The following is a 16,816-nucleotide window of genomic DNA, read 5'->3' as shown; positions in this document are numbered from 1 at the left end:
AAAGCTTTATAAAACAGTAAAAGCAACTTAGTTCGTTAAAGGAAATGCATTAACAAACTCAACTTTCCTCATATAATAAAATAATATAGTTTATGTGGGAGATTGTCTAACCGACAATCACCACTATGAGCCTAAGCGGTGATACAACGTCTTGCCCACACTGCCAGAACTGTCCTATACTTTGCCGTCATATAGAACTCTTAATTTAGTGGATCCACTAGCTTAACTTATGTGATCATCTAAAAAGTATGACCCATTAATACCCATGATGTCTACATGGTTTATGGAGACTTGAGTTAATATGAACTCGCATCCCCATATCGGTGCTCAAAACTACTTCCAAAAATATACTTAGCTCATATGTTTTTTCAAAACACCTTGTTTCTTTGGTTTGAGATAATTACTCAAAACTTAGCTTAAAAGCTCTCTTGGAATCGATGTTCCCTTTTCTTGCTCAAATGTGAACATTTATAAACTCTTGGGGAATACTTAGTTCCCTAATAAGTTTTTGAGAAATGAACTCAACTTTTTACTCTTTGCTTAACTTGAAACTTAAGTCTTAAAACAAAGTTAAAACATTTGTAAAAGACCCTTGAAACTTTGATGACTTCACTTTACTTGACTCTTAACTTCCTTTGAATTGACTCTTAAATTTCCTTAAATTGAATTATGGATTCAAGCATTATGATTTGTGATAGGAAAAGTCTCTTGATGTTTAGGAATGATTTCGAACAGCTAAACTTGAGAAAAGTTACGAAATCACCGTCTTGGAACAAGTCCGCGACGCGGAGGTGTTCCCAAAATAATTATTTGCGAAATTAAAATTTGAGACAGTGGAGTCCGCATCCTCTCCGCGACGCGGTGCAGATTTTTGTTCACTGGGGGAACAAGTCCACGACGTGGACTTGTTTCATGAACCTTACTCAACTTTTTCCTTCTTCGTTTTTCAATCTCAAACCACCTAAATTCGATTATCTTCTTCAAATTCGTTTTAACTCCCGATGCCCAGCATGTATACTCAAGAAACTAACTCAAAGCAATCCTAAACTCAATGTAAGGATCTCATAAACTTCTCAATTCGTCCTACTTCGCTAACAACATTCGAATTCAAGAATATATGTCAAGAACATCAATTTTCCAACTTTTCTAGGACGAATCACACTGAATTAAACATACTTGGCACCTGGGTGGATTAACCCAACGCTATGAGAGACTCACATACCTTGTAGGATCAATTCCTTGGCGAATCCACAACCAAAATCGATCGTTCTTGGCGAATCTTTCTTTTCCTCTTCTCCTTTCTCCTGCGTTCTTTCTCCAAAAGCCCTAACTCTATTTTTCAAAAGCGTAAACTGAACTAACTCAGTTTTGACCCCACTTAATTTACTAAAACGGATTTAATTAATCTGGTGAGGAAAAGACCAAACTACCCTTCAAAAATCCGGGTTGGACATTTCCTAATCCTACAGCCCAACTTCCGAAAGGCATAACTTACTCATACGATATCGAAATCACGCAAAATCAGCGGCGTTGGAAAGATCATTCCAAGATATTTCCAACCATATCTGGAACTACACCTAAATCATCCTGAGCTAGGAGTTATGGTCGTTTGAAGTTGACCAAAAACTCACTTTAACGCACTTAAAATTTTCCAGATTCCCTTACACTTTCCAAAAATGACTATTTCCAGATTTTACACTTCTTTTCTAGTTATTTCAAATTGCCAGATGTTACAAAATCTGTCGGAAATACTCCAAAAATTCACTTACCACCGGAATAGACTCAAGCATAGGAGTCTCAACACTAGTATCTCAAATGTGCACAAAGTAAGGCAAACATCCTCTCCCTACCAAGTGATGAGCCTTAAGAAATGATATCACCCCTTTAGGAGGATGACTAAGAGAACCTCTCCATTCTACTATAGGAATTCCAAGCATAGCTAATGTAACTGTCTTGGAATGACAATTTAGAATTGCGTGATAAGAAGATAACCAATCCATACCAAGAATCACATCAAAATCTACCATATCTAAGACCTTTAAATCTGCATGAGTGTCATATCCCATCAAAGTAACTATACACAGTCGATACACCCGATCTGCCACTACAGAATCTCCAACAAGAGTAGAAACATGTACTGGCAAATCAAGATACTCACATAATATATACGGACTCGAAGCAAAGTATGTGGAAACATAAGAATAAATAGAGCCTGGATCAAATAATATAATAGTTGGTCGATCACAAACCGGAATAATACCTATGATAAGAACATCTGAAGTCTTAGCCTCTAGCCTACCTGGAAAAGTATAATAGTGAGAACGACTACCCTCAGATTGTGAACCTCTACGACCACCACCTCGACCAGAAGGAAAACTACCTTTACCTGAATGAGAACCACCTCTACAACTCTGTAAACCTCTCGTAGTTGGAGGTTGTGCAACCCTGAAAGTCGAAGCTTGAGAAACTTGATACGAGCCACCACGTCTGGTCATACGGCAATATCTCACAAAGTGTCCCATATCACCACACTAAAAACAACCCCTACGAGATGTAGGTGGATGAGAGGAACCTGAATGACCAGAATGCCCTCCACGGCCTACAGGTCTGGTATATGAACCCTGTGAAGTATGCACTGAACTCGAAGAACTATGCCCAGCGTAATCAGCCTCAAACGCTGGTATAACAACATGAATAGGTCTGCTAGGCTGAGTGTGCTAAACTCTCCCTAAGTACCTCGACTCCTAGCTGGAGCACCACCATAATAACCCGAATGATGGGCCCTCTTGCCCTTACGCTGCTCAAATCCCTCACGTCGAATTATCTCTAACTCCTTAGCAGCATCTACCATCTTCTGGAATGGAATACCAGAAGCAGCAACCTGAGAAACCCTAGACGATTTGGAATAACCATCCCCGTAACAAACCTCTTCACTCTCTCAGCCTATGTGGGAAGTATCATCGAAGCATTCCTAGCCAAGGCATGTAATTTACCTTCATACTCTGCGACTTACATACCACCTTGGTGCAAACCCTCAAACTCGGCCCTGTTCCGCCCCCTCTCACTACGTGGAACAAACTTGGCTAGAAATACCTGAGTAAACAGAGTCCATTATAGTGGAGGAGTTCCAGTTGGCCTAGTACTAATATAATCCCTCCACCACTATTTGGCAGAGCCAGTCATTGAAACTCTGTGTAATCAACTCCATGAGACTCCACTAATCCAAGATTATGCAACCTCTCATGACAACTAACTATACATTCATATGCATCCTTAGTTAAGTCACCAGTATAAGTCGGAGGATTCATCAATAAGAACCTCCCGAACATCTTTTGTTCATAAACAATCATGGAAGTCCTGTTTGCCAAATGTGATGCAATACCTTGAAATTCCATACTATCTAAACAGGGAGCTACAAGAGCAGCTGGCTGAGTCCTGGGAGTCTAAGAATCTGGAGCAACCATCAGATCTGGAGTCTGACCTCTAACACGGGTCTATGAGGCATCAGACGTGACATGCAAAGTTCCCGCCTGAGCCATCCCATCTAGAAGTCCTAACATACGAGCCAAGGTATCTTGAAGCACTGGGGTGGCAATAATACTGGGTGGAGCCTGAGCTGGTCCATCCCCCTCTACACGATCCTGCACATCCCCATGAATAACATCTGCATCAGGAGATACTGTACTATTATGTCCTTGGGTAACTATTGGTACTTGGACTTCCACGGGTGCTGCAATACGACCCCTACCCCAACCTCGATGTCGACCTCATACCTGCCTCTACCTCGGATAGTGCTCCACAAAGCATGCACACGTGTAAGCCCCAGATAACCACTTGCAGTTGTACGAGTCCTCACTATCTAAGAGAGAATGAGATATCAATATTAGAATTTCAACAAGGTCAAGTGTGCACTACAAGGAATGAAGGAATATAATTTTCCTAAATGCCCTATAGCCTCTCGAAGATAGGTATGGACGTCATCATACCAATCCGCAAGACTCTACAAGAAATTTCTCTTGTACTCGTGAGATCGATGAACTTAGGGCTCTGATACCAAATTGTCACGACACAAAATTTACAAGTCGTGATGGCACCTATGTTACCAACCGATAGGTAAGGCAACCCTATAATTTTACCAATTTAACTAAGTAAAGAGGTAACAGGTAAACAACGAATAAAATATCTCTAACACTAAGTCCTTCATAAACACGAAATACGGAAAGCAAAATATCACCCAAGAATTTGTGTCATAAGTACAAAAGCTTCTAATTATGGTGCAAGTCTGAAACTAAATTGACAAATCCAACATAAGGGATATCGTGTTTGAATACTAAAACAACAGAACAAATAAAAGATAGAGGGAGGTGTGGGCCTCGGAACAACCTAGTAGCTCACCACAACTCCAAGATACTCCAAGATCGGACTCAAAAATCTCCACGAGATATGCTCGTACTCAGAATCGAATGTGCACCACAAAGAGTGCAACAAGTGTAGCATGAGTACGAAACCACATGTCCCCAGTATATCTCATAGACCGACAATGAAGAAGTAGTGACAGAAGTTTGTATGAGAAAATCAGTTCTTTACTTATTCAAGTGTATATTATACTTACCAGTCAAGTTTCATCAATAAGGATAATCAAACTTTACGTAATGCACAACTACCAACAAAAGCACGTAATCAACAAGAATAAATGATGTAATGAGATGCAATGCAATGTGACACCATGAAATGAAATGTCTCAGATGCCAAGTACTCTCAACCGTATATACATGATACTCCTCAAAATTACATCAAGAGTTCATGACCCATGAGGGACTCGCGAGTTCCATATACCAACACGGACGATCTCCACGTGTCTGTGCGGACGATCTCAACGCACTATCATAAAATCAAACCATTTCCACACGGACGATCTCCACGTGCCCAAATTTTAATCTTAATATCTCACCATCCCAGCACGGACGATCTCCACATGCCCAACTTATACTCAATCTCATGTCAATGCGTATGCACAATATGATATCAATGAAAAGTGATGATGATGCATCTCAATCAAATATCAATATGATATGTAATCACCTCAGCTATCACAAGTATATGGGTTCAATAAAGAACACAATACGCATAATAAATCAGTCAGTCAATAATATATCAGCTAATGCCCATATGCTTTGGCATTCTCGAATTACAATTCACATTTTATAGGAATAAACTTTTCCTTTATAATATCGGTACTCGTACCAATGCCCGTCACACCATTGGTACGAGACCCCATTCTTTCGCCTTTACCCATTGTCTAGTCCATTTTTAATCTTTAATCAGTAAACATCCCTCAACGAAGTCTAAAAAGTCTGAACATACCTTAAATGTGGAACACGTGTCAGGAATTCTCAACATTTTTCCTTCCCCTTTCTAAAGCTTCCGAATATTTCCAATCTATCAAAATGTGCACAATTTATAAGTAGACGTGTCCATAGACACCCACATTACTATATGCTTATCCTAGACCTAAAATCTCTCCCAAATCTATAACCAAGTTCATAAATCTTGATGACACTAATATGTCAAATCTCATATTCTTAAATTTTAAGTCTAAGGTTAAGTCTAAATTCATCCAAAATATCATAGAGCTAATAGTATTCATATAATATAATATACCTCATATTTTTAAGTAAAAGGATTCACAAGACATCCCATTATATATCTCAAATATTTCACTATTTTTGTACCGAAGTAGTTGCCATTCAAATTATAATACTAAAAGTAACAATGGATCCAGAAACAACAGTGATTGAAAAATAGCCTTACCTCTATTTACCCTAGCCATTCTTGGCATAAACACTTTTTAAAAAATGTATTAAAGTATACTCCTAAAACCGTTGGACCATCTCACACCTAGATTAACCGTAAAATCCACTTTGGAGCAATTAACTTATTTACAATATTTTAATCCACATGCACTATCCCACTCAAATGATCACCATAGTAATTATCTTCTAACGAATAACCATTATTCAATGTATAAAGATTCTCTTTTAAAGTCAAAAAGAGTTTCACAGAAATCGATAAATTCCAATTAAATTAGCATTCCAATTCTTTACCATTAAATAGTAGTACATTAAAGTATACCCAGTAACCCACTATTCATAACTCATTCCATTTAAACCAAAGATTAAGATAAATAAGGCTTAATAATACCTGAAGCAGTAAATTGAGTGTTGTCGACGTTGAGATCAAGTTCTCTCTGAGAAATTTCAACCGCAATTTGTTGACTTATGTGTAAAAGAACAATAAATCCCTTTTTAGTTAATTTAATTGTACACATGGGCCAAGTGGTAAAAAGGTATCAATTTTTTTTTATGGACTTGGCCCATTAACTATTCAACTATATTAATTCTTTATTATTTAACGAAAAATTATCAACTAAATATTCGTAGTCGCAGAATAGTTTAAAATTTCCATTCAAATTTTACGGGAAGAGTCAAAATAGTCGTAGTGTTCAAAACAACCTAACGAGTCGTTACAATGTTTCTCCTTTATATATATAGATAGATTTATGAAAGTAAAAGGTGTATATTAAATTAATAAGAATAAAGAAAATTATAACGGTAAGCTTGTAATTAATATTAATTAAAGGAAAAAGGGTCAAAAATGCCCTTAAACTATGCGAAAGGAACAAAAATGCCCTTCGTTTGTAGTTTGGTCTAAAAATGCCCTTGCCGTCAATACTTTCGTCCAAAAATTCCCTTATTCTTATTTAATTTGTTAAGAATGCTCATTTTCAAAATAAATATATTATTTATTTTATTTTTAACACCTTATTTTTTCTAGTAATATTTTTTAAAATTAGGAAATGCGTATCTTACTTCAATTCAGAAAAAAAAATAAAAAATGAAAATATTTCTTATTTTTTATAATTATTTTTTATCGTTATATAAATACAAAGTAATGATGGATATATTATGATATTTTATATATGACGTATATTATATGTCGAAAAGGATACCTGAAATTATTCTAGTTTAATTGATAAAATGAGATTAAGAAGAAAAAAACATTTCTTACATTTTTATTTGTTGAAGTGATTTTAAAATAAAGAAAACAAGAACATGGTTCTTTAATAATATTTTAATTAGGAAGAATATGTGTTTAAAAAGGAAAAAAATAATATATTTCTTAAGAAAAAGGCATTTTTGACCCATTTAGTAACTATAAGGGCATTTCTGGACCAAAGTATCGACTGCGAGAACATTTTAAAACCAAAATATTGACGATAAGGGCATTTTTGGACCAACTAGAAATGAAGACATTTTTTTCCTTTCACATAGTTTAAAGGCATTTTTGACCCATTTCCCTTAATTAAATAAGAAAAAAACGTGACTTTTATGACTTGTTGTGATGTAGTTGAATTAAGATAGAAGTCTTATTTTTTTTAGTGTGAATGGTGTTAAGACTGTGTTAGAGATCTGATTCATTCAGACCTATTCAGACCCATTAAGAGGCTTATAAGGAAATAAAACAAACAAAGTTAATGAAATAAATCTGAATAATTAAGATACGGTCCTCAAAAACACACTTAATGAGGTGAACCTGGATGATTATGATTCAGACATTCGTTAGGTGCAAACAAATGAGGCCTAAGTCAGCTCATTTCTTGGTTGTCAAGACTACGTATTCAGCGGAGGATTATGCTAGACTCCACCTTACAGAGATAGTCAAGTTTCATAGGTTCCCTTGTCTATCATCTCAGTTAGAGGTCCCCAGTTTACACCTCATTTCTGGAAGTCATTTCAGAAAGGTCTTGGTACTCACGTAAACCTCCGTACAACATTTCATCAACATATGGATGGTCAGGCAGAGCGTACCATTAAGATCTTAGAGGACATGTTGAGAGCTTGCGTGATCGATTTCTAGGGTATTTAGGATGATCACCTACCTCTCATAGAGTTTGCTTACAATAACAGATATCATTCCAGTATTCCGATGTCCCCTTATGAGGAACTGTATGGGCGTAGATGCAAGTCTCCGGTTAGTTGGTTTGAAGTAAGTAAAACAACCTTGATTGGGCCAGATTTAGTTCATGAGGCTATGGAGATAGTTCAACTCATTAGAGATAGAGTAAAGACAACTCAGAATCGTCAGAAGTCCTATGCAGATGTGAGGAGAAGGGACTTAGAGTTTGAAATCGATGATTGGATTTTCCCGAAGGTGTCACACATAAAGGGGGTGATAAGATTTGGCAAGAAAGGGAAGCTCAGTCCTAGGTATATAGGTCCTTACAGAATCCTGAAAAGGGTTGGTAATGTGGCTTATGAGTTAGAGTTGCTAGCAAAACTATCAGCACTTCATCTAGTCTTTCACATTTCCTTGTTCAAAAAGTGTGTGGGTGATCCGACATCGACATTACTTTTAGAGAGTGTGGTTGTGAAGGATAGTTTTACTTATGAAGAGGTTCCAGTTGAGATTCTTAACCGTCAGGTTCATGCATTGAGAAATACGGAAGTCGCTTCAGTAAAGGTTTTGTTCATATAAAGTTAAACATGAACTCAAGTTTACCTCTTTTTGAGGATGCAGGATCAAATAATTAGCTACCGAATAGAGAATGATGTTCACATATCGTTAAATTTAATAAGTGATTTTTTTGCATGTGATTGAATTATTTTGTGGAGCTCTAGTAAAACCTTAATAGGCTTAGCGCTTGATGCTCGTAGGCCGCACGAACTATTTAATTACATGTCTTATCGCAGTGGTACTATTTTTGTTAGTCCACCATGTGTTAAGTGGGAGATGTTGGATAATTAATTTGTGTCGTAAGTCACCCATATGGATTGACCCGACCCATTTAGATGAGATAAGATAGGAGGAGGTTTCGTAGAGAATTTAAAATACCTATCCAATAAATTGTCACATGTGAAGAACAAGTGCAACGGTTAGCGAACAACGATATTCTCTATTTTGCCTATAAATCGATCTATTAAACTTTGAAAGTTGAAGCATAAAAATTAGAATTCTCCTTACACAAAAAAACAAAAAGGTATCTAATTTGTTGAAAAACACTTTGTTTCCTAGTGATTCGAAAGTAGACTTTGAGGTTATTCTTTTGGTAGTAACATCTACAAATTCTGCTACAACTATAAAATACACACTCGATATTCTTGCTTCTTTTATTCTTTTATATGTTTGTATAAAAAAAACTAATACACCTATTATCAAATTGTTTCTTCTTTGGTAGATATATATTTCTACTAAATCTATACATCGGGAAAGAAATTGTATTCAACTGTTAGAAAAAATGAAAGAAATATAATCAGACCATATTTTATATATCGGTGATAAACTGGTAGAATTATAACAAAAAAATTATTTGTGTATTTATTTTAGAGGTGCTACACTATTCAAATATTGTATTTGTGTATTTATTTTAGAGGTGCTCAATACTACTCCCAATAAATATATACTCAAGCTCAAATGTATAAAACATACTATTTTCTTTGTTTTGAGGTAATTACTCAAAATACCCTCTTAAAGGAGGCAATGCTCTAAGTATCTCTGAACTCATAAACTCAGTTAGAAATCAAAGTTTCTCTTTCTCAATGTAACAAAGTGATACATTTGGGACTACTTAGTTCCCTTATACTCTTTCTCAAATCATTTTTCAAACTCTTTCTCAAGATTCCTCTTTGCTTTCTCAGAACTCAGTTTAAAACAATTACTTTTGTTTAAAAGATTCTCAATAAACATTTACCTAAGTAGAATATTATATTCAAATTTAATCGGTACGGGAGCTTTAATTTCAACTTAACTTTGTGCTAGAGGTTTCTTGTTACCTTAATAAGGTTACAAAACGTCGGAGTATAGGTTTAGGAAGGGTGGGAAAGGACTAAAAATAACTCCTCTTAGAAATTGATAGAAATCATCTACAGAAGGCCACTTACGATCCATACAAAAGTCTACGGACTGTAAACCATCACATAGAAAACATGTTGGGGTTTTGATCTCTGAAGTTGGGGCCTACATATCCTTTATACGGCCCCAAGGAACTTTGACGTGTCGTCCTGCTTGATTGTAGAAATCTTACTGGATGTTTCAGGACTTGGTTTTCATGAGGCCTATCTACGGACTGTAGGAACTTCTATGACCCATAGTCCAGTCCATGAAACTTAGACTTGAGAACCAACTTTCAAGGGCTTGGTTCCACGAACCCATCTACGGTCCATACACACTTCTATGGGCCATAAAAAGCTTCCGTGGCACCTAACTACATAAATTTTCAAGGTCAAATTTTGGGTCGGGATTTTCAGGGTGTTACAATAAGGTGAAAACATCGTAGCACGTGTGTTAAGTGACCAATGGGTTAGTTAAAGAATGATTCCCTGCTTCTTCACTAGGTTAGGACCCGAAAAGTTAAATTAACTTTTCATTGGAATACCCTTTGACCTTTTATTGTTTCTGGAAGTTTAAATCAATGTTGGTACTTTAGAATGTCACTAATAACCATGAATGATTCAATAGTGTAGTTGGAACAAATAGACTCAAGTATAAAGGAAAGATGATTACATTAAAAATAATATAACTTGTATACATAAGCCAGTTATTCCACTAACCATAGAGGTATTGAGTGTAATTGTGTATATAAAGTTGAACATGAACTTGAGTTCACGTCTTTTGGAGGATGAGGGATCAAATATATAATACCTCGGTATTTGAAAGAGCTTAAATTACACTACAACAAAAAAGGGATATAGTGGCAATTAAAAATGGCATTAGCGGCCATAGCTATTGCCGCCGCTATAGCCATTACCAGCCAATGCCGTTTGGTCGTTGTATCAGGGAACGACAAAGGCTTTTGCGGCCATTTGAACAAAAGCTGGTAAAGCCAAGCTCTTTTGCCGCTAAAACTCATTTGATTTAGTGGCAATTTGGTGCGGCAATTAAAAAGGCTGCTAAATGCAATCCAAAGTGGTTAGTTATTCTCATGTAGTGTCCATTTTTATAGACAGTAAAACCAACTAAATTGCCGCTAAAACACATTAGTTCTAGTGGCAATTGCTTGCGGCAATTTAGATGGCTGTTAAATCCAATAAAAATAGTTAGTTATACTTGTGTAGTGTCCATTTTTATAGCCGGCAAATCCTACTAAATTGTCGCTAAAACGCATTAAATTAAATTTAAAACGACAATCATGTTCATATAGTGTCCATTTTTATAGCTGGTAAATTCGATAAAATTGACGCTAAAAGTTCATATCTTTAACGACAATAGTTTGGTGGCAATTATAAAGGCTAGAATATCCTTTTGAAAACATCTTAATTTCTATCATCTAGCGTCCAATATTTTTGGCTAGAAAATTCACTTAATTTGACGCTAAAAGTCACAAACTTTAACGACCAATTGGTTAGCCAGAATAAATAATGACTACATCAATTCATAAAATTATCTAGTTCGCGCTTCTACTGATAAATTTATAACTCGTAAATCCAACAAAATTCTAATTAAAAGAGCGTCTATTAGATGCGATGATGTTTTTCAAATGCTAAAAATTATATGATATAAATCATAGAACGTAATATATCTCATCAAATCTAAACAAAATGAAGTATTAATCAAAACTATAGTATCATAACTTTACAACTAAACTTATATTTATGAAATATCTAGTATCATTATATAACCAATCCAATAAAATAGTGTCTTCAAAGAATTTCCATACTGGTTTGCCATATTGAAATATTTCATAGGCAATTATTTTTAACATCATACCGCATGACCTGAAATAATAAAATAAATGTGTCAAAAGATGAAATCCAATTGATAAAAACATCACGAGATAGGAGAAGTTCTCATACTCGAATGAAATATTTACTACACCAAATGTTACATAAAAAAGTTATGTGCAAATACCAATGACCCTAGTGGGGTTTCTCCTCTTATTGATACATATACATTTAGCAGTAACAAAGTTTCAGTTCAAACCCATATAACATAAGAAAGAGTGAATTATATCATCTCATAGAAAATAACTCAATGATCCAACTAACTATACTACATGGGCTGGCAACAATGTTGATGACTTTGGGATAAAATTCAAGGGCTGACAATGCATCAACATCAGTTATCTCAATTGGAAAATGCAAAATCCATGGTATGCAGAAGACAGTTCAGTATGAAGACATTCACAACCTAGACAACAAACATATAAAAAAACACAAGAACATTCATAGCCTGAGCAACAAACAATGAAAGAACAGAAGCACATTAACAACCTGAGTAGCAAACTAAGAAAAACATTTCAGAGCACAAAAACTATGAGAGGAATTCCACCTGAAGCATGATTGTCTTATCAGGTAAGACTAACGATTTGACAGCGAAGGAATCAGAGCAAACTGGTGAAGCAGAGGATACGGTTCTGTTATGTAAGTCTCTCATTCTTGTGCATGCTATTTTATACTTTACAGGAGAACAAAAATGAGTGGGTAATTTGATCCAGATCTTTCAAGTTCAAAAATTGTTCAGAACGAAAACCTTTTCAACTGTTTCGTTAATGGTAATTATCTCTTTATTTAAAGTATTCTTATTGAAAAACAGAACGTAAAAAAGTTGTTTCATTAAAGAAGGCTTCTGTTCTCAAAAAGTAAATATATTCATTGGATGATTAGAGGACTAGTTCGAGTAATCAAACAACTAATATTCAGCTATACCAACATAAGCTATAGATAAAACTAACTACATTTCAGGGGCTAGCAACAATGTTGATGAATCCAGGATAAAATTCAAGGGCTGGCAAAGCATCGAAAATAGCTATCTCAATTGGAAAATGCAAAATCGATGATATGCAGATAATGAAAAATCCCACCAATACAAAAAGGCAGCAGACCAGAGAATGATAACAACAGAAAGTTAATACATCTGAGGAGAAAATTAGTGCACAAAGTAGCTTCAGTAATCATACCACTAATATGCAACTATTCCAACAAAACCTATAGATAAAACTAACTATACTTCAAGGGCTGCAACAATACCAACAAAACCTATAGTTGCAACTATACCAACAAAACCAATACAAACATGCACCAGGCTAGAGAATGATAGCAACATAAAGAGGTGTGCTCTATGTTGTTTGGTAACTTTGGTATATGACTTTTGGGGATTAATTTCTTCTCTGCTTGTATGCTTTTGCTCGTCATAGCTTCTCTCTTGTGAATACTACTTCAAGTTATACAAATCATGATTGTCTTATCAGGTAAGATTAACGATTGGACAACGAAGGAACTAGAGCAAACTGTTGAAGCAGAGGATTCAATACTGTTATGCAAGTCCCTCATCCTTGTGCATGCTACTTTATACTTTATAGGAGAACAAAAATGAGATGGCAATTTGATCCAGATCTTTTAAGTTCAGAAATTGTTCAGAAAAGAAACTTTTTCAACTGTTTCGTTAATGGTAGTTATCTTTTTATTTAAGGTATTCTTATTGAAAAATAGAACGTAAAAAAGTTGTTTCGTTGAAGAAGGCTTCTATTCTCAAGAAGTAAATATATTCATTGGATGACCAGAGGACTAGTTCGAGTAGTGAGACAACTAATATTCAGCTATACCAACAAAAGCTATAGATAAAACTAACTACATTTCAAGGGATAACAACAATGTAGATCAATCCAGGATAAAATTCAAGGGCTGGCAAAGCATCGACAAGAGCTATCTCAATTTGAAAATGCAAAATCAATGATATGTAGATAATAAAAAACATAGAGAACATGGGATGAGGTGTATACAGATTAGTTCAAGTAATCAGATCATTAACACTCAGCTATAAAAACAGAACCTATAGATAAAACTAACTACACATCAGAGACGAGAAACAATCGAGATGAATTTGGACTCGAATAGTAACTAAAACAGTAGCACAGAAGGATAAATATGAGTAATACCATGAGAAGTTGGAGTATTTTCAGCAACACTAGGTATCCCTCTTGTTTGTGCTATTTATGCATGGCCACTATCAGCATCATGGACCTGATAAATATTAACACATTAGTTAAAAATACTTTTATATGATTAAATGTTATTAAAAATAATTTATAAAACTTATGGAGTCAAGTTACCTGTCCACTTGAGGTGCCATTGATATTTTGAGGCATAGATTCATTAGGAGCATGTTTGAGCATGAATTGTCGCATTTGGAGTAATTCTAATTGCATATTATCATGATTTTGTTTCATCATATTATTTTCTTCATTTTGTTTCGCCTTCAATTCATTTCTCTTCTGATCTAACCTTTGTACAATTTCATTAGATTAATCCTCTTCATCAATGTTCTCCAAGAAAGATCTACTACCCCATAGAGCAGAAGGAGTTGGACCAAGTCCTAAACTATGAACATACCCACTTCTTTCATTTCCTAATACTTGGGCATCACCTTTCCAAGCAACACGGTGAGTAGGTTGGTCATTAGATCCTCACTATTGCTCATCTTCTCATTTATCATGTCCTAACCAAAGAAAATATATTAAGTCCAATTTGGAATTCATCTGTTTGTTTTTTCTATTTTTCCCTTAATTTTTTCCAATGTAGAAATTAAATAAAGAAGAAATCTTACAATTGCTTTGGCCGAATCATCATCTAATGGTCTACCATCTACACGTTTTTTATGATTTAATAAGAATATTTCTGCTCGTGTAGGCTCTATACCATTTGAAGTCTAATACAATTAAATTTATGTCATTTGTGCTTGTCAAAAAGAGTTAAATTATTATACTTTTTAATTTCAATAGGCTTACCTGCTCATTTATTAAGGTAGCAATACTTTTGGATCCTCCCGTGCGAGACATCTTTTGCTTGGTCCTATTATTTCTATTTTCTTGGGTACGTCTCTGAAAATGAAAGATTATAAATATAAATTGAGCATAACAAAAATCTAAGCACTATGAAAATTAGAAACTTGAATGCTGTAAATATTTGTTGATACCTTAGCTTTGTCGGAAAGCCAATAAGAGACAAGTTCACTCCATTGATCTCTCATTATATGACTTGGTCTATTTTTTAGCAAAGCATCTTTAGTCTTATACTTAGGAATATGGTCACCTTTTAACTGACACTTGTAATCTTTCCATTTCTTTCCTAGTGACTTTAAGGTAGAGGTTTTTCCGCATTTTGGGATAGAGAACTTCTTCTAAAAAATAAAGCCCACATTTAGAAAATAACATCATGTATAATAGACCTTTCTCACCTCACAATAATGAATAAGTCATACCCTCACAAAATTAAGCAATTTCTTATTTTCCTCAATGTCGAAATTTCTCCAATCATCTACATGTAGAGGTGTTAATTTTGGAGTTCTTGCAATAATTCCTAGAAAGCTAGAAAGCTTTCGACCCTCTTTTCTAATAGCCTGATTACGACTATTAAACGACACATCAACTATTTTTCCCAGAGGAAGTTTCCAAATATCTTTTAGTAAAGTAGGTCCACACACCTTTCTTGCCTCCGAATTACCTAGAAGAAAAAATATTTGAAGGACATCAAATGATAAAAACTTATATGGTTAAACAATTGAGAGGTGCTTCACAATATGTTAAATAATAGTATCACGACAAAACAATAGAAAAAAAATTACCTGTTGCCTACTTGAAGCATCTTTTTCAAATTATGTCTTACTCAAATGTTTACTCTACTGCAATTCTGAAGTACCAGATGGTACAAATTTATGAACTAGCCAGAAAGGCATGACAAATATTAAAGTGAAAAAATCACCCCAAGCAATAACAACTACCCATTCATGGAGACGAAAAACTTGATACACTTATCGAAGAGAATATTGTTGGTTCTGGTGTCACTACTCACATACACAAGTCCTTCATAAATAAAAACACCAAGGAGTGAAAGTTTCCAGTTTACCTTGGATGTATATTGACTAATGACACTTTTTTTGTTAATGTTTTTCCTTCTTTATCTAGGTATATATACTCAGGATGGAAACACTACAACTTCAAGCTTAATGATTTCATTGAAGATAATGTTTTAAGAAAGAACTCTACTAATTTATCAATCTTTCATTGAGTTAGGGAAGCAGATCAAGTTGTTGAGCTTCAAAATACAGAGAAGAAACTTGGCATAACATATATCCAACTCATTCTTTCTTTGTACAAGTTTTCTGAACATAACTAGACAGGCTTGGAAGATATAGCTGAAGGAAACTTTGCGACTCTTCAAATACATGACTCTCATTTTCTTATAGTTATCATTTATAACCTATGGTCAATTTTCCAACAAATGTTAACATTTTTTAGTTTTTCACACTGGAATTGTCACACCCCGAGGCTACCTCCGGACGCGGACATGGGACCTATGATCACGAGTGACCCCAAGCTAACCCTGCTGGCATATCATAAGCATACTAAGAGATTACTGAATAAAATATACTATGCGGAAGCATAAAACCATAATTAATTATAAGTGGGGAATGCCCAATACTAATTTGATTATAGAAAAGATTATGAGTTTAATAACAACTGGAAGATCAAACTCAAAACTAAAGCTGAATCTAGTACTATGTCTGAAATAAGCCTCTAACTGACTAGAGATGCTGAGACATGTCCCCAGCTAACTCTAGCAAAACTGAAACTAAAAGACTAAATATGGAAAGATAACATGTCAATCATCCTCGAAGAATGAGGACTCATCACTGATGCTGCTGAACTTGAGATCAGAAACCGATCTAACCGTGATCTGATTGCTGAGGGCTTGAACATACATAACGAGAAGATGTAGCACAGAGTATGAGTCAGTACTTGAAAGGTACTGAGCATGCATGATAG

General features: G+C 35.0%; 1 protein-coding gene across 1 annotated transcript in view; it reads right to left on the bottom strand.

The window, feature by feature from the left end:
- Positions 1-2,522, bottom strand: part of LOC102593431 (uncharacterized) — an 11,002-nt gene extending 8,480 nt beyond the window's left edge. Inside the window, exon 1 of the mRNA XM_015306947.1 lies at positions 1,907-2,522. Coding sequence (XP_015162433.1) covers positions 1,907-2,522 — 616 coding nt within the window. The remainder of the gene's footprint in view (positions 1-1,906) is intronic.
- Positions 2,523-16,816: the final 14,294 nt, after the last annotated feature.

The sequence above is a fragment of the Solanum tuberosum genome, unplaced genomic scaffold (assembly GCF_000226075.1).
Source record: "Solanum tuberosum cultivar DM 1-3 516 R44 unplaced genomic scaffold, SolTub_3.0 scf00043, whole genome shotgun sequence".
NCBI classification, from domain to species: Eukaryota; Viridiplantae; Streptophyta; class Magnoliopsida; order Solanales; family Solanaceae; genus Solanum; species Solanum tuberosum.
Note: the sequence above shows the minus strand (reverse complement) of the source record. Positions and strands in the feature narration are given on the sequence as shown.